Source organism: Myxocyprinus asiaticus, chromosome 48, assembly GCF_019703515.2.
Source record: "Myxocyprinus asiaticus isolate MX2 ecotype Aquarium Trade chromosome 48, UBuf_Myxa_2, whole genome shotgun sequence".
NCBI classification, from domain to species: domain Eukaryota; kingdom Metazoa; phylum Chordata; class Actinopteri; order Cypriniformes; family Catostomidae; genus Myxocyprinus; species Myxocyprinus asiaticus.
Window position 1 is genome coordinate 29,875,646 of NC_059391.1, and position 19,990 is coordinate 29,895,635.

The 19,990-nt window shown below is 34.8% G+C and overlaps 1 protein-coding gene and 1 long non-coding RNA gene across 2 annotated transcripts in view; one reads left to right on the forward strand and one right to left on the reverse strand.

Annotated features, from left to right (window-relative positions):
* Positions 1-19,990, forward strand: part of LOC127437097 (A disintegrin and metalloproteinase with thrombospondin motifs 20-like) — a 127,424-nt gene that overhangs the window by 90,576 nt on the left and 16,858 nt on the right. Inside the window, exon 29 of the mRNA XM_051691762.1 lies at positions 19,351-19,518. Coding sequence (XP_051547722.1) covers positions 19,351-19,518 — 168 coding nt within the window. The remainder of the gene's footprint in view (positions 1-19,350; positions 19,519-19,990) is intronic.
* On the reverse strand, positions 6,640-15,024 carry LOC127437142 (uncharacterized). Its single transcript, XR_007896531.1, has 3 exons — positions 14,863-15,024; positions 12,447-12,503; positions 6,640-8,208 (listed from the first exon to the last, which is right to left on the reverse strand). It is a non-coding gene; the product is annotated as an uncharacterized LOC127437142 (long non-coding RNA).

Below are 19,990 nucleotides of genomic sequence, written 5' to 3' on the forward strand. Positions count from 1 at the left end.
ATCAGTCTTATAGCTATATTATTTAATGATTTTGAACTGGTGCACATGACCTGACGTCACAACGGTCGGCTTGTACAGAGGAAAATATTTTTTTATTAGCTTTTTTTAAAAATTGTGATTTAAGGTTTATTAAACATGACGTGCAGTTTTATACTTTTCAACAAAAATCATGGATTTAGGAAATAAACATATGAAATTATCGATAACCACACTTTACCATGTTATAATCAGTGCTGGGTAAGTTACTTAAAAAGTAATCCACTACAAATGACTAGCTACTTACCTAAAATTGTAATCTGATTACTTCACTGTAATCAGTAAAATTACTTATAAAATTACTTTTAATTTACTGCCAAAAACCCTCATAATGGATTAAAAATAATGTCTATATTTTCTACATAAATTATATTATTTTAAAAATATGTGCAACAAAAGTAATTTATTTAAAAGTAATTACCTTAATTGAAGGTTAGTAACTGTAATTGCAAAAATGTAATGCGTTACTCTACTTTTTTGACAAAAATGTACTATAGTAACTAATTACTTTGTAATCAGATTACACCCAACACTGGTTATAATAAAACGGTCTTTGCTAGAAGTCTTTAGTTTGACACGATTGCAGCGATATAAACGCTCAAGAAAACTTGACAAATAAAATAAATACCTCATGTTTAGTGTTTGTTTTAAAATGCACAAAAAATATAAAACACAAGATAACAAAAACAAGTGACCAATGATTTCAGCGTTGTTGAAGATGAGTAATATTTTTGTTCTGTAAATTATTGCACACATGTAACAATCACAATTACATCTGAAGTTAATTAATTACAGTTAACATGGAAGTTCTAAAAGGTGGACCCACTTTATATTAAGTGGTTTAACCATTTGACACAATGTACTTATTATGTACATACAAGTTGTTGCATTGTAATTACATTTAAAGTACTTGCATTACATTTTGTTGATACACAGTTAACTGTACCCCTAAACCAACACTTACCCCAAAACCCAACTCTAACCCCTAATCAGAACCCAACTTTTACTCCTAAACCTAATCCACCCTTACCCCAAAACCTAAATCTAACCCCTAATCCTAACCCAAACCCACCCTTACCCCAAAACATAACTCTAAACCTTAATCCTAATCCTAACCCACCCTTAACCCAAAACCTAACTCTAACCGCTTATCCAAACCCACTCTTACTCCAAAACATAAATCTAACCCCTAATCCTAATCCTAACCCACATTTACCCCAAAACCTAATGCTAACCCATAATCCTAATCCTAACCCACCCTTACCCCAAAACCTAATGCTAACCCATAATCCTAATCCTAACCCACCCTTACCCCAAAACCTAACTCTAACCCCAAAACATAACCCCAACCCTAACCTAATCTTAACCTTAAAACACCCTTACCCCAAAACCTAACTCTACCCCCAATCCAAACCCACTCTTACACCAAAACATAACTCTAACCCCTTATCCAAACCCACTCTTACTCCAAAACATAAATCTAACCCCTAATCCTAATCCTAACCCACCCTTACCCCAAAACCTAACTCTAACCCCAAAACCTAACCCCAACCCTAACCTAATCTTAACCTTAACACACACTTACCCCAAAACCTAACTCTACCCCCTAATCCAAACCCACTCTTACCCCAAAACCTAACTATAAACCCTAATCCTAACCCTAACCCACTCTTACCCCAAAACCTAACTCTAATCCCTTATCCAAACCCACTCTTGCTCCAAAACATAAATCTAACCCCTAATCCTAATCCTAACCCACACTTACCCGAAAAGCTAATGCTAACCCATAATCCTAATCCTAACCCACCCTTACCCCAAAACCTAACTATAACCCCAAAACCTAACCCCAACCCTAACCTAATCTTAACCTTAACACACACTTACCCCAAAACCTAACTCTACCCCCTAATCCAAACCCACTCTTACCCCAAAACATAACTCTAAACCCTAATCCTAACCCTAACCAATTTTACCCCAAAACCTAAATCTAACCCCTTATCCAAACCCACTCTTACTCCAAAACATAAATCTAAACCCTAATCCTAACCCTAACCCACTCTTACCCCAAAACCTAACTCTAACCCCTAATCCTAGCCCTAACCAACTCTTACCCCAAAACCTAATTCTAACCCCTAACCCTTACCCCAAAACCTAACTCTAACCCCTAATCCTAACCCAAAACCTAACTCTAACCCCTAATCCTAACCCTAACCCACCCTTACTCCTAAACCTACCCGTACCTCAACCTCAGTAGCAGCAAATGTGGACATTTTGTAGAACAACATGTAGTTACACAGTACATACATAGTCTTGTATGTATTTAATGTTAGTACATAGTAGTTAAGGCCACCTAATATAAAGTGTGACTTAAAATGTTTAGTGTATTGGGCAAGAATTTGTAAAGTTTACAAGAGTTATTCACTCTGTTGACTGGAGATAAATTCAGTTTAAAACTCTATCGTCGTCAGGTATGAACACTGAGAATTGGTGCTAATTAGGATTCAATCACTATTTACTGTCAAATTAATTATATTGCTGCGTTTTAACATATTGTGACGTTATATTTGTATCAGTTGTTTAATCAAAATGATACTTTATTTGCAGTTATAACTTCGGTTAAAGGAGCAATATGAAACATTGGCATCAAGCGTTTAAAATGGGTACTGCAGTCCAAATGTAAAATATTGGAGAGAGTTGTCTCCCCTGCCCCCTCCTCCCCAGACTCGAAGCTTTAGCCAGGTTGAGGACACGCAACAGGAACGAGCAAACTGACAGTGGCAAGCGACAAGCCTTACACTATAAGTTGATCAGCTAATGTATACGTTTGCAATGTTTTTATTGTTTGCAAATTATAAACCAGCTCATGTGGATTTTTTATAACTCAGTGTTAATGCTAGCTAGATGTATTGCTGGCTTCCATGGCTGCAGCGCACCGTGTTTGCCCGCTAACTTGTTTCAAATCTGGCAACCTGGGGTGTCGAAATGCTATTTGAAAATGGGCAGTGGGCGGGATCACACAGGCCAAAACACAAACAGAAATTTCGTCCCGGAACGGACATTTCAAAGTAGAAAATACTGGCTGTAGCACTGTATCGGAGAAGCCAGTATTTCAACTTAGCATGTTTCCTAAATCTTTGATAACATATTATGATAATTTCATGCTTTAGTACAGGAAATATATTACATATTGCTCCTTTAAGGTTGAAGTCAGTTTCTGCAAACTAAACTTTGAGAGCATTTTAGCTCTTCATTTGTTCAATTTAAAGACAAACTATAAAGATAAATCTATAAACATACAGAACAATGGACCATCGATCACATAATGCTTTATTATTGTTATTATTTTTGCAGTTGTCAGGCAGTACATAAAATACCTCTTTGATTTGCAGTCGATTATTCACTCTGTGGCCTGCATCTTTGAAGGATTTTTTTTTTTACTTAAACTGTATTTATTTGTTTACAACAGACCATTCAATGCTGCAGCTTTAACATGACATTTGCCTTATTATTATTATAATTTTTTCAACTGTATATTTGTCTTCAGCTTTATTGTGATGTTTCTTTGGCTCTTCAAAAGCAGCGTTCATAACTCACGTCTTGTCAGTCCTCCTGCGCTCTCACCATCAGCCGTTTTGTTTCTGTGTGTTTTGTTGTTTATTTCTATATTTCTTGTCTTTATAAACTGAGCTCATGAATCTCGGGGCAGCGCTCATCACTCATGATCATGTATGGTTTTGTTTGTAATTTGTTTTTAGTCCCATAAATATTTTCAGTAGTCGAACATCTCACTGAGTTTGTTCCAAAACTATTTCACACTGTAAAAACGATTAAATTTCATCATGGTTGTGAAAGTTTGTGTTGTTTTTTAATCTGTTGTGCAATTGTCTTTTTTTACAAACTGTGCACTTAAACTGTTATTTTATCAGTATGTGTGATCCCTGGAAATCGAACCCATGACCCTTATGTTGCGAGCACCATGCTATAACAGTTAAGCTACAGGAACTTAATTTCCTTAATGTTGTTTACATTTCAAGGCATTTTTTATTTGAATACATACGGTTAACCCTCAGAGACAGTGCATAGCAGAATTGCAACATCTATTTAAAGCTATTAAATACCAATTTTTCATAAAAACAGTAAAGAACTACACGTGACAGTAGCTGACACTCTGAAATAAATCACAGCAATTGTTTTGTTGTTAAAAAAAATTGCATATTGAATGTCACAGCTTCACATAAAATTCACCCCAAAACAAAATATGCTTAAAAATCGAGATTTTTTAAATCAGTTAATAAATAAATAAATAAATAAATGAAAACTTTCAAGGATGAAAAAAATTAAATACATCAATGTAAGTTCTTGGGTTAAATGTGTTTATTAATAGTAGATCTTTAACAATTATGTTATAATTGAATGCTTTTTTGCAATGAAAATAAATATAAAATAGAATGCAATAAAATATAAATTTGAGGAAAGCTGAAAGATGGAATAATGATTGATTATAGATACACTTTGATTTGAAAAATACTGCATAATAATACTACACATTCAGTATAAATAAAATCACATAAATGCTTTTAATTTAATATGTTATATTGTGTTTAGAGACATTAAACCAGTCGAGAGATGTTCCTTGTAAAATCCTGCTAAATAACAAAAAACATCTTGCATCTCGTAATTTTCGTGATGCTTATATAGGTTATATAGTAAACTCTCAAGAGGAAAACAGAGTGAGTCCAAATCAGTCTTTGGCACGGGTTGCTCCGTGCATCTGGGAATCATTTGGTTAATGGCATTTGCTTTAATGCATTTGGCCAGGGACATGCTGCATTTTGCTTTTACAACAGCATTCAGTGATATTAATCAGAGCTGGAAAGGGTCCCTCATCTGAGAAGGTTTTGTGTTAAAACCCAAGAACGGTTGTGGAGTCATTTTCATATTTGAGCTAAAAGCATCTTCATGCATCGCACTTGTGGCATTATCTCTAAAAAATGCATATCATATTTGATAGTGTGTTAATCCTCAGTTGCAAGTTATAGTTACAAACTTCCGAAATAAATATTTTTAAATAATGTCTCAAATGTTTTAGTGTTTTATAGTCTCCGGACCATAATAAGGAATATTACTACCATTGCATTTTCAGCAGGGGGCAGTAAGCAAAACTCCAGCTGTACAGTCAACAAAGCTTGACACATCGACCTAAAAACACAGTGTTTATGACGTGATGCAACCAAAGTGAGGTCTCGGCTCAAAACGCGTCCTTGATCTACTGTCAGTCTTTTTATTAAAATTGGTCTGTGTTTAATTAAATCAAGTGTGTCCAAATTTTTCACTGGTAGAGTAGTCATCTTTCGGAAACAGCTGCTTCAGATTTTCTACTATTGTTAAATTTCATTTTGAGGCTGCCTCCACATTGCAAGCGCGTCTGTTTGGTTGTGTGATTATTTTGTCATTTGCGTTTATTCAAAGGAAAGGTATTAACCGTTGGCTCATAAATCAATATGTCGGCACCATCTAATAATGCAGTTATTTTCTGAATTTCATTGACTATAAGCTGCGGAAATTCTCACTCGTGCCCTGTTTGAAAGAGTCATGATTTTGAGAGATTTATGGCGTGTCTGAGACGAGAGGAAATCATTTGTTTTTTGTGTATATGGTTATGTCCATAACTGAGATGTGTGACATGGTTCGAGGGGTCTCAGTTAATTAGAGACCCTCAGAGTTTTTGTAGTCTCTTACTGTGACCGGCGGTGCAACAATCAAGTCATCAGTGAATGTTTTTCATACAGTTTCAAAAATTTTGTGTCGGACCTAGGCAAGTGTTGACACTGACTATCACACCTGGAGTCGCGGGTTTGAATCCAGGGTGTGCTGAGTGACTCCAGCCAGGTCTGCTAAGCAACCAAATTGGCCCGGTTGCTAGGGAGGGTAGAGTCACATGGGGTAACCTCCTCGTGGTCGTGATTAGTGGTTCTCGCTCTCAATGGGGCATGTGGTAAGTTGTGTGTGGATCGTGGAGAGTAGCATGAGTCTCCACATGCTGTGAGTCTCCGCGGTGTCATGCACAACGAGTCACGTGATAAGATGCACGGATTGACGGTCTCAGACGCGGAGGCAACTGAGGCTTGTCCTCCACCACCCGGATTAAGGCAAGTCACTACGCCACAATGAGGACCTACTAAGTAGTGGGAATTAGGCATTCCAAATTGGGGAGAAAAGGGGATACAATTACAAAAAAAAAAAAAAAAAATTGTGTCAAGGGAAAGATGTTTAGAGGATTTATTTCAGTGCAACGTTTCATATGATTATGACAGTGATGAAAAATATCAAGTTTGTAACCTCTTAATTTCTTTGTGAGATTCAAGTATTTTTGAAGTACAACAGATGATTTGCAGTATTTATGTTATTTAAAAGTTCTATAGAATTATTTATACACTGTCTAGTTTCTTACATTTATTTCTGTATTACAGTGTAGTCATATTGTCATAGAAATATGGTTTCATACCGTACTTACCTCATGCAATACACTCAATGTAAAGAAAAACATTAGATTAATATGGGTTAAATGCCCCCCCCCCGCCCCCCCCCAAGAACAATGTGCATTTACTTTTAAATTGTAACATATATAGATACACTTTTTAGCATGTACATGATTATGATGCATCATCCAACATATTTTCAAGGTAAATAAATAGAAACATTTCCTAAATTTGTTGTCATAGCACAAAATTACAAATTATGAAAAAGGGCCAACTTACCCCACTACTGGGGCAAGAAGCCCCCCCCCAGGGTAAACTTGTCCCAGGTGTCATCCGATTTTTACATAATGTATAAAATACATCTGATATCATTCTTAGTAATGTATTTTTGAGATTTAAAGTTATATATATATATATATTATATAATTGTTTATTTTCACAATTTAGTTAATAATTGAATAACTTAACAATGACAGGCAAATCAAATAACAGAATCCCAGTCAAAGAGATTCATCTGAAAGGTAAACTTATTCTATGAATTATATACTGTGCAGGCCTATGAATATATACATATAAAGACACCTATATGTGTAATTGAAGACATGTCATAATATCAATACAATGAATATAGATTGAATTCCACTCAATTATCCTATTAGGTTATAAGTAATAGAGAAGATGTTTGAAATGTACATCTAATGCATGGAAATCTTTAACAATAACCCCATAATTGAATAATTATTAAATTGAATAATAATGACACCGTCTTCCCCCATCTTACCCTACATATGTTTAAATAGCAGACACTTTTGTCCAAAGAGAAAAACAAGCAGAATCGATCAATCCATGTGCAACTGTCACAAAACTAAAAGTGCTATTTTCCAGATTTCCAAATATTATTCCAAATTTCAATACTAGAATAGCGCAGCTTACCACGTCTGCAATAATACATTGAGTAACACTTTAAAATAAGGTTGTATTTGTTAACATTAGTAAATGCATTGGGTAGTATCACAAACTAACAATAATACAATACATTTTTACAGCACTTCAAGATATATTAATACATTTTTAAAACTAGTTAGTTAATGCATAGTGTACAAACATGAGTTAACAATGGCCCATTTTATTTGCATAAATTAACCAAGATTAATAAATGCTGTTAAAATGTATTGTGCATTGTTAGTTTGTGATACCTCATGCATTCACTAATTAAAAAAATGCGTCACCAAATAAAGTGTCTACACAATGAGAGATAAACAACTTTTGCTGAGTACTTTGTCAACAGATAAACTTACCAGAAAAATACATGTTTATGTTGCCATCTTGTTGACCAACCAATTCAAATTCATGTAATTTTAAAGTAAACTTTATCAAGGAAATGTAACACACAAACTTATTTGTTTGGCCAGTAATATCACCTGTAATTGATGGCAATCAACTCACAGCACAGTCTAGAGTCTTTACATTGTTCTGGTTTGATTAGAAGCGTTGTATGTATATGACAGTATGTTGATTTGTGTACACGAGTAATTAGAACATGACGGAGCGTTCCAAACAGACTGAAGTGATTTAATGTGATCCAGATGGTGACTGGCAAAACTTTGCCCTGAGAGTTCTGAGAGTTCAATTCCCTGTGCCGTCACCGCAAGGTCACGTGACTCTGACATCATTGCTCTCAAGTTTACAGATTCTGTCCAAAAGTCAGAGGAGTTTTCAGTCAAAACAGCATGAATAATTCTCAGCAATATTTCTCAGTATTGGCAATAACACATGTTTAAAATTATATATCTAATATGTATTTATTTATTTCAATGTCCAAATGATGGGAAAGAGATGCCAGTTAACTTACAAGACATTGTATAGTCTGAGAAAGTGAAATAATTTGTTTTAAAAACCTTTAAAAAGACACTTTATTGATTAAGTTCCAAAGAAAGAAAAACGTATTGTTCATTATTTGTTTTAACCCACAATTTCGTTTCCTTAAAGTTAAGTAAAATACACTCAAAATATATTTTAGCCAGATTGTTTTTTTTTTTAAGATTTATGCATTTTGATTTCATAACAAAATTCATTTAATTGTGTAATTTTTAACTAAATTAAATTAAACTAATTTAATATTTAAATATATAATAATTTATTATAATTGTAATATTTATTTGTTATTTTATTTTGTTGAAGTTTACTTAATTCAATTTGATGAAATTTTGTTATAAAAATTGAAATGCGTAAATCTTTAAATAATGTCTTTGAATGAGCCAGACTACACAAAATAGGCAATTTTCCTATTATTTTTGTGGGAACACTTTATAATAAGATTGTATTATTTAACATTAGTAAATGCAATATGTATCACATACTAACAATGAACAATATATATTTTACAGCATTTATTAATCTTGGTTAATGTTAATTTATAAAAAAATTAAATTGTTCATTGTTAAATCATGTTTGTTCATTATGCACTATTAATGTTAAAATACACCACTTTAAATGAAGAAAAAAAAGTATTAGTACATGTTGAAACCAAGATTAATAAGTGCTGCAAAAGTATTGTAAATTAATCTAATTAACTAATGTTAATGAATACAACTTTATTTTAAACTGATACCAAAATGTATGTATTGGATGTTTGATTTAAAGAACATTTTCGTTACTTTTACATGATAGACAATTCTTTTAGTTCTACACTTTATGTCTAATATAAAAATCTGTGTCCTGAATCAAAACCAGTTAAGAAGCACTGCACAAAATTATCAAGATTGTCTCACCTGAACATCATTTCAAAACCGTCAAATTAGACATTATGACTGATGGCAATTGTAGTAAGTTTTGTCATGTTGATTGAAACCTTTGTGCATGGGATTACATCTGTAAAATAATAATGACTGATTGCAGACAATTAAGATATTTGACGTCATCACTATCGCAAAACTCCTGGGTGAACTTGGGTTAGAAAGAAGAAATTGAGGGAGGCCAGACAAATGAATTTCCCCAGACGTTGCACCAGGAAGTTGATACGAGTGACTGGATTGAGAGCCGTATTCGTTGGGTGGAATCTGGAAGCATTTAAGTCGGGTTCGAGGTTCACCAGCCAGTTCAGTCTTTAGAGTAAATCCACAGTTTGACATTTCGGCTCTAGTGGGATTTACAGCGAGTAGATTTACTTTGACTGCGTCAGTAATTGTTCCTGACGGATCGGCCGCTGGAAAACTCAAGAACTCGTTCAGATATCCTGAAGGTGAAAGATCAGACGTCCCCATGGATTTGTTGACTTTCCTTTTTTGAGCTATCGAGCTCTTGTGCGTTTGGCTTTGGGTCTGGGGACAAGTTTCTCAGATTTCAACTGGATTAGAGGAGCCTTAGTTACACCTCAACTAAAGTTCATTACCAAAGTTCACACGATAGACTACAAAAGTCAATCACTGACTACAAAGATTGGGGGAAAGTTTTTAATACAGATGAAAATCAGTTTGTTGGTAATGGAGATTTTAATACAGGAATATAAACTTGACAAGCTGCGAAAATAACTCAACTTTCGCATTGACGTACAACCTATTCACAGCTAAACTGACTCCATATGTAGACCTGATATATTATATTAAATGTAATTGCTATGGAATGGACAGAAAGGAAAAAGTGCATACGCAAGGGGCTCGTTCAGAAGTATCCTTGAACCATAAACTATTCCGGTCGAGACTTTAAAGATGTAATAAGGTCAAGATACACAGATTTCCCTGAGGGCCAAATATGGTTGAACAAATGCAGCATCTTTCGGCAGTTTCCGCCCACCGAATGTTTAAAAGAGTAAACACACAGTGCTGGCCGCAGAGGAATGCATTAATGACACACTCAAACGACAGGTGTTTGACTTCAAAACATGCTTTGAAACCGAATCTGCAGCACTCCACTGCTGCTCTGTCGTTTTTACTGATTCTGCGGTCCAAATTACTGTTTAATATCCACAAGAGTAACTGGACAATCTTAGGTCAGACAGAAAGGATTCAACACATTAATAACTGCAAAAAAATCATTTTCTTATTGAGTATTGTTGTCTTGTTTTCTGGTAATAAAATGTCTAAACATCCTTAAAACAAGAAAAAAATATTTGAAGCAAAATGGCAAACGATACTAAGTCTTGTTTTCAGAGAAATCTAACAAAATTTGGTGGGATTTATGCTTGGAGCAAGAAAAAACTATTCGCCAATGGGGCAAGAAAAATAATCTTTTTTGCCCTTTGAATTGAGATTTCTTTTTTACCCCATTGGCAAATCGTTTTTCTTGTTTTAAGCATAAATGTCACAACATTTTTGTTAGATTTCACTCAAAACAAGATAAAATATTGAATGTCGTTCTGCTTCTCAAGTAAATTGATCTTGTTGTAAAAATGTAAACAAGACAAAAATACAAAAGATTTTTTGCTGTGGACTCAAATGATGAATAGTTTATCAGGTACAATGACAATAAAGACACCAAAGATTTGTTTCAAACCCTTTTTACTGAGCACAAACCCATCTGAGCTTTTAAAAAGAGGATAAATGACTGTGAAACTCTATTGTATTAACTTAAACTTCTTTAACCAAGTTGAGTTCAATGTAATGTCAACACCAAATATAACAAAAAAAAGCCCTATTTTTAACACCCTTTATTTTGAAAATGTTTGTGGATGGCAGTGGCACTGTTTAGACCCCATAAAGCATCTCTTTCAAGTTAGATTGTGCTCACACTTGTTACATTTGAAATTTGAGATATTGTCAGCTGAGTAATTGAGTGTTGTATTGATGTGAGAGACTCAACACCATCTTTTCACCTGTGTTCGTTTGAGGGTGTTTGAATAGTTTAGCTGTTTTTCGTTTATTCTTTTGTGGGACCTTAAAGCTGTTTGTACGCTTAGGTTTGATTATTTGAGTTTGAGTTCAGAAAACCACTTTCACACAACCAAACATTCCAGATTGTGGCATTAAAATCTCTAATGTGAAAGCACCCAAAATGTTTTTGGATGAATCTCATGAAAACTGTCAAGAAAATGTCATGGTCCTATTTTACTTGAAAATAAAAAGAAACAAACACAAAATAAGCTTTTCCATAAAATAAGGGCCATAACGTTTTTTCATGAGTTACGCAAATTTTACCCCGCAGTTCTCATTACCACAACATGAAAAGATGGTTATTTCTCATTACGGTAATGTGGAAAAAAAAAAAAAGACACATCAATTAAATTGTATTTATAATGCAGTATTTGTATTTATTTAATACAGTAATAATAACTGTGTTGCGGTAATGAGAATCATCTTTGAAAACAATGATAACAGTAAAAGTAAAACGTCCTGTTGTGTTTCGGTAATGAGAATTCGGGAGTAAAATATGCTAAAGTTTCCTACAAATAATGCTGCAATGCAAGAAAATCTTAATAGACCTAAATATAGACTTCTTTTTTTTTTTAATGCAAAATAATTTTTTTTATACATTGATTTGGGGACAAATATGACCCTTATTTGTGCTTTAAATATACTTCATCAAAATAATATTTTAGCCTATTTTTAAGATTTACGCATTTCAATTTCATAACAAAATTCCATCAAGTTGAATTGTGTAATTTTTAAATAAATTTAAATAAATCTTAAAATATTTGTTTTGTTTTTTATCATTATTTTGTTTTTTGTTAAAGATTGCTCAATTAAATTGTATGGATTTTTGTTATGAAGTTGAAATACTTAAATCTTTTAATTATTTTGGAGTGTACTATAATAATCTAGATAATGAAATAGAGAGCTTGAAAACCTTCTGTTAACATGTCTGAAGTGTTTCTAAGTTCACATCCCCAGTTTACCCGGTAACTAGAGCAGGTTTGTCCTTGGTGCCAATCTGGACTGTATATGTGTGTGGTGAGCTATTGACGGGTCATCAGCATCCCACAACAACAGATCTTACCAGTTGTTACCCGGTTAACCGCTGCGGTGGAGACGGCACATCTCTGCAAAAGAAGAACTTTACAAAAGACACAAAGCTCATGATCTTTACAAGTCAACATGCAATCATAATGTACTTTCTTAATACACATCCCTCACTGAGAACGATTCATCAGTGCATGTTATTCCAAAGGCAAATATGTTTGTCTTTGTAACATTTCATCAATATGTAAATGCATGGATGTATAAAATCAGTCTGGTTTTCACCTGAAAATACATCAGATTATAGAAGTGAAATGGATTGCAAACGCTGTTTAACATTGACTTTAAAAACGTGTCTGTTTCTCATTGGACACTTGCACTCTTTCTTTATTAACATTGATGATAACTGCATTGTATTTGAATCCCTTCATTTGACTGGCGATGTATTTTACATGTCCTCATTGGAATACTGTTGGATTAGTCTGTAGTTTAATAGCCGGACTAATGTGTTCTTGCCGGTTTGAGGTGCTGCCAGTGTCCATGAGTGACGGTCCATAAAGAGTCCAGATTTACTGGTGTCTTTGAAGAGTCTGAGATGATCATGTGGTTTTCATAAGCAGACACTTGCTCTGAATGTGCTATGTAACGCCAATGGCATTCTGCTTTGCAACGGTTTATGAAATATGGTCTCGTCTGAGGAATTCTGGCTATATTAGCAATGATCTGACTATTTCGTGAGAATTTATTCTTTTTGTTGAAGTACCAAAAGTTACAATTGTACTACCATGCTTTTTTTTCTCATTGTAATTTACATTATTCTTTGAAGTGCCGTGTCCGAAAACGTCCAATCTTTCACTAATTCACTATTAACTACATAGTGAATGCAACTTAGTTGACTATATGAGGAAACAGTAAATGCATAGACACTATTGCGCAATATGCATGACGTTAAATGCACATGTATTTTAAATGATGGAATTTAACACTTGAATTTCGATTTATCCATTCAGACTGAAGTCCACACTGATAAACGTTGGTGTGAAAACGCATTGATTTTGCTCTGTTTACCTGTCCAGTCCACAATAGAACGCCGTTTTCTTACACTGAAAACAGACACTTTCGAAAACGCTTTCCATAACTGCATATTCTGGAAACGCTGATGTTAGAAAACTGCCGTTTTCAAGCTTAAATTAGAGTGGATGTAGCCTCAGCTTGAAAATGAATTTCAATGCTATTCGTCCACACTGGAACACCATTTCTGGACAACAAACAACTAAACAGATTCGAGTGGTATATGCCCAAAAAATCGAATTACACTATTTACCCGTTACACTCAAAAATAAGCTTTGATTTTCGGCTTGTATTAAACGTGGCCGTCCGGTATCGTTCAAATGCAGTAAACCTGCATACTTATGAAAACAATGATGTTAGCAAACTGAAAACGCAGATTTCAAATGAAAGCGGATTAGTGTAGACGCAGACTGAGACATATTCCAAAAATGTATTTTTAACCAGATTTCAAATCACACATGAAAGTGGTTTGGATCGGGTTTGTAAAAACTTGCATTCTTGCATTTTTGCTGTTTGGAAAACAAACAAATAAACCGATTTGATTTGGATATGCCGCCTGTTTGAACAAAGTCGTTATTATGCTAAAATTGACTCCGGCCACAAAGTTCAGGAAGTTTTCATAGGGAAGTTTCCTTAACACAGATAAAAGCTTTGATTTTGTCTTGTATCAAGCATGGCCATCCAGCATGAGTTTTGCATGCCGTTTTAACTCTCTAAACGCAGTTAAACCTCACTTACTGCGGGCAGCTTTAGTTCAAATAACACTGAATGTGTGCGCTGGTAAATTGAGGCGTTGCAGCAGAATCTCATTCTTTACCGGCTCGTATTACCTCCAGATGAGTCTGTTCAGTTTACGTTAGACTTTTTTCACTCATGCAACTGGAATAAATCGATGTGTCTAGGTATGCAGCAACAAAATAATCTAAACAAAGTAATCTGCACGAGCCACTATGTGGTTGAATCTCACCAAAGTCACACTTAACCCCAAAATCAATGATTTGTAATCGTTATTCTTAAATGGTGATTCTAACTCCTGTAATACAATGCAGTTTCAAATAAAATACCATGATGCAATGCATTTTATTTATGCAAAATATAATTTCTTGTTTCTTTCTTTTCATTTTCAATTTTCTTTTGATTGTTTTGACATATTTAGTGCCGTTCACCTACATTTGCTTGTGTCAACCTCAGGATTAAACTTAATCAGTTGAAAAACAAGGTGTAAATCTATCTAAACAAGCTTTAGCAAGTCAACACTAACAGAATTAAAAGTAAAGTCGTTAGATGTTGTTTTGGTAGCCAGCTTGATAATCTCATCAAATTAACCAGCTTCAGATATTATCTCCATTGTACAAAACGACACATCACATCTTTATCAGACTGACCTCAATCAGAGAAGAGTTGAATGATGTGGAGATCTCCTCATTTCCTCCTGATGAAGATGATGTCGTCCTTCACTCCATCTGGCCTTCAGTTCTTTCTGTATTAGTAAAGTTGACGAACTACTAACTCAGTATCATCAGACACAAGTCTTTAAAGAGAGTTCACAACCCTCCCTGCCTCATCCGTGTTTTTCCTCCTGTTTCCCTTTTGGAGTTTTGAGGAGTGGCTTGTCCGACCCTTTTACCCCTCCTGAACGAGTGTGTGTGTGTGTGTGTGTACGTGCATGCGTGTGTGAGTGTGTGTGTGTGTGTGAGTGTGTGTGTTTGTGTGTGTGTGTGTGTGTGTGTGTGTGTGTGTATGTGTGTGTTTGTGTGTGTGTGTGTGTGTGTGTATGTGTGTTTGTGTGTGTGTCTATGTGTGTGTGTGTGTTTGTGTTTGTGTGTGTATGTGTGTGTGTGTGTTTGTGTGTGTTTGTGTTTGTGTGTGTGTGTGTGTGTGTGTGTGTGTGTCCACCAGCATGTAAATGTTCTGTCTCTTATCTTCATGTTCTTTGATGTGTGCTGCTGGCAGATTGCAGCCCTGTGTTTAAAATACCTCTGTAATTACCGTGTTTATGTGTGTGCGTGCGTCTGTGTGCGTGCATGTGTGTGTGTGTGTGCGCGCGCTCTCTTCAGTGTTGTACAAACCTGTTGCTTTTATTCTTTATCAAGATCAAATTTAACATATTTCCTCAGAGGACCCTGGGATATCAATATCATTTTATTAAACTCAAAACCGTGAGATTTTTCAATGAATCTCATGAAAACTGCCAAGAACATGTCCAGAAAAACTAAGAAATTATATTTTGCTTAAAGACAATGAGGCCTATCTTAAAACCATTAGGATTTTTTTTCTTTTCTTTTTTTTTTCTTTTTGCATTTTGAAAATATTTTCATGACAATTAAGCACATTTTTACCCCAAATTTGCATTGCTGTAATGCAAAAAAACAAAACAAAAAACTATCATATTCTCATTACCATAGGCTAGAAAAAAAAACAAAAAAACACACAAAACATTTTATTTAAATTGTAACGTTCCTTTGTAAAGTACAATAGAGCGCAACAGTGCCTGTCAACTTTTTCAGAAGTCTTGGTTCTGGAAGTATTTTTCAGATTAATTTTTTCTATAGGGATTTCAAAAAAATCCTTCATAAAAGAGTCGTGCACCATGAATCAAACCAACCAGCTCTGAGATGTATCACAACATCACAAACTTTGATTTGAATCTAAAAAGTATTTGAAAATCGGACAAAAAGACAAAGATAAAAGACTGTGTACTTGACATCTTTAATGAGGGAATGAACTACAATTTTATGAAGCATTTTGAGTGACATATTCAAATTAAAAAAGATGGAAAAATATAAAACTCTTGATTTAAAGTTGTTGATTATGAGCGTTGATACAATATATTTTAATTCTATTGCAAAATATGCAGATATATATATACTAATATATAAGCAGTTTGAAAGTGTACGGGGAGCGAATAGATTACGTTATTCACAGTGCATCATCGGAGTGGGCGGAGCTGCTGTGCTCTTTTGACATGATTCTCTGATTGGTGGAAATTTCTCTTAAGGATTATGGGTAGTGTCATTCTTCACCAGGAATTAAAAAAATAAATAAATAAAGTTTAAATAACTTATGTTAGATAAATCGATTATAATTGATCATGAAAATCATCGACAACTACTTTTATTATCAGTTAGTTGTATATGTGCATTGTGCACAGAGCAGCTCCTTCAGTGATGCCACTTTACAGGAGTGAAAAATACACTTGCTTGATAAAACTCATGAAAAATAGTGGAGACAAGTTGAAAAACATGAACAGTTGTCCAACGCACAGGAGAACTTTTAAGAACTTCAACAAAGTTTATAAGCATACAATTTAATGTGGAGCAGTTTCTGCGTCAGGTGTATTGGCAGAGGGATTGTGCTGTTTGATGTGCTTGAGAGTTGTTTCTCTCCATCGAATAACTTACATTTTAATGTTATTTTCTATTTTTTTAGAATGCATAAATGTCATGAATTCAAAATCAGGCACATTAGGTTTATTTGCATCTTGCAAACCTTTTTGTCTTTACCACAAGCGAGGCTTTTTTATCTGATTAATCAATTAATCGAAGAAATAATCGAAGATTAATCGAAGAAATAATCGAAGATTAATCGAAGAAAGAATCGAAAATTAATCGATTAATCGAAGAAATAATCGAAGATTAATCAGAGACATAATTGAAGATTAATCAGAGAAATAATCGAAGATTAATCGACGAAGCGAAGAAATAATCGAAGATTAATCGATGAAGCGAAGAAATAATTGAAGATTAATCAAAGAAATAATCAAAGATTAATCGAAGAAATAATAGAAAATTAATCGATTAATCGAAGAAATAATCGAAGATTAATCAAAGAAATAATCGAAGATTAATCGATGAAGCGAAGAAATAATCGAAGATTAATCAAAGAAATAATCAAAGATTAATCGAAGAAATAATAGAAAATTAATCGATTAATCGAAGAAATAATCAAAGATTAATCAAGGAAATAATCGAAGATTTATCAATAAATCTAAGAAATAATCTAAGATTAATCGATTAATTAAAGAAATAATTGAAGATTAATCGATTATCAAAATAATTGTTAGTTGCAACCTTAGAAATAACGCAGACTGATGTCTTAAGCAAACACAGTACCATTAATTAACAACCTCAGAGCTCACAGCAGGTCTGTCTTTAAAGGTTTTTGTTTTTTGTAAAGTATTCAAATACACAAATCAAAGTAGTGTGACAGTATAGGGAGACCCCTATTATGACTCAGTTATGCCAATCACAATGATTTAATATACCGTGCATAAATGTTAGCTGTGAGTGAGATAGTGTTCCATGATGAATCTGGAACAGCATTTCAATAGACACGGATCTGTATGAGTTTGGAGTTACATAACATCTCAAAATCATAATTAATAAACAGAAGCAATATTATGTGTATTATCTAGGTAGGAAAATATGCTTGAGCTATACTCCTCTCGCGTGTTGAATATTGTGCTTTCTGTGAGCCGTGTCTCCAGATGGAACAGATATAATGGTGTGTGTATAGCGGTCTCGCCTCATATCATATTTATAGTTCAGTGTGTAAGTGGTCCTGCAGTGTTTGTGCTACAGACATGAATGATCCCTAAAATCATGTGTCTCAGTGAGGAGAGGTGTGCTGTTACTTTACTAAGAGATCACACTTACTATTTTCACCTGAAAAACTTGTATTTACTGCAAGCATGGCTTTTTTATCTGAATAATCAAATAATCAAAGATTATTCTATTTTTATACCAATAATCAAATAACTGAAGAAATAATCGAAGATTAATCGATTATCAAATTAGTCGTTAGTTGCAGCCCTAGAAATAACGCAGACTGATGTCTTCAACAGATTAACAACCTCAGAGCTCACAGTAGGTCTGTCTTTAAAGGTTTTTGATTTTTTTGCTAAATATTCAGATATATACAAATCTAAGTAGTTTTAGAGGATAGGGAGACCGACTCAATTATGTCAGAGAAACACACAAACTAATAAAACTAAGTCGCTTTGGATAAAAGCATCTGCCAAATGCACACATACAATGCATTCAATCTAGAAAGCAGAATATCACAGAGACCTGTGGATTTCTGAGGACTGTATTTTTACTTGTTGAGCTTTGCACAGGCAAATATCACTCACAGTTGCTTCAGAAATGTGCTTATCTAGTCATCTCTAGACAGGATTTTAAAGTGTCTCCTAATGGGCTCTGTCTTCAGCTCAATGTGTTTCTCTAGAGAACATCGCCTTTTTTGGGCACGTTTATTGGTTCCAGAGGATTGTTGATGGTTTTCTCTTGGCTTTGTCCATCCTGGTTTGAATTTAAGTCCAGAACCTGGTGGTGTGAGATTCCCGTACCTCGGAAAAGACTCTGAAATATCCATACCTGCCATTGTAACCAAGGGACCAGAAACGTGATAGTTCCTGAATCATTTGTGTGAAAATCTATCATTATTGACTCACCCTCATGTCATTCCAAACACATGTAACATTAATTCTTTCCATGGAACCTCGATTTTGAAGAATCGTCATGCAGCTCTTTTCCATATAACAACAGATAATAGTGACAACAAGCTCCAAAAATGACAAAAACACCATAAAAGTATGATTATAGGTAGTTCATATGACTTATGCTCTATATTCCAAGTCTTCTGATGTCATACGATAGCTTTATGTGAGCAACAGACCCAAATGTAAGTAACTTTTATGATACTAAATTCTGCTTTTATGGTGTTTGCTCTTTTTGCTGCTATCAAGTGAAAAGAGCTGCATAAAGATTGAGTTCCTCTAAAAAACATAACTGCATATGGGTTTGGAACAACACAAAGATGAACGATTCCTTTAATGTGGACATTATTTTGGTTTCTCTCTCTCATCTTTCTAGTGCTCTGTGTCGTGTGGAAAGGGACTCAAGGAAAGACAGATTGTGTGCGTGGACCAGAATCAAACGCAGATTGACGAGGAGCGCTGCGCACATCTCAACCGGCCAAGAGCGCAGAAAGTCTGTAGGGTGGGACCCTGCCCCAGCTGGAGGACCAATCGGTGGAGAGCGGTATGTGTGCTCACTTTTTGTTGCATCAGAGAACGGTGAACATTTTTTTACATTTATTTTATCCCCTTTTCTCCCCAGTTTGGAATGCCCAATTCCCACTACTTAGTAGGTCCACGTGGTGGCGCGGTTACTCACCTCAATCCGGGTGGTGGAGGACAAGTCTCAGTTGCCTCCGCTTCTGAGACCATCAATCCACACATCTTATAACGTGACTTGTTGTGCATGACACCGCGGAGACTCACAGCATGTGGAGGCTCATGCTACTCTCCGCGATCCACACACAACTTAACACGCCCCACTGAGGGCGAGAACCACTAATCACAACCACGAGGAGGTTACCCCATGTGACTCTACCCTCCCTAGCAACCGGGCCAATTTGGTTGCTTAGGAGACCTGGCTGGAGTCACTCAGCACACCCTGGATTCAACTCGTGACTCCAGGTGTGATAGTTAGCATCAGTACTCGTTGAGCT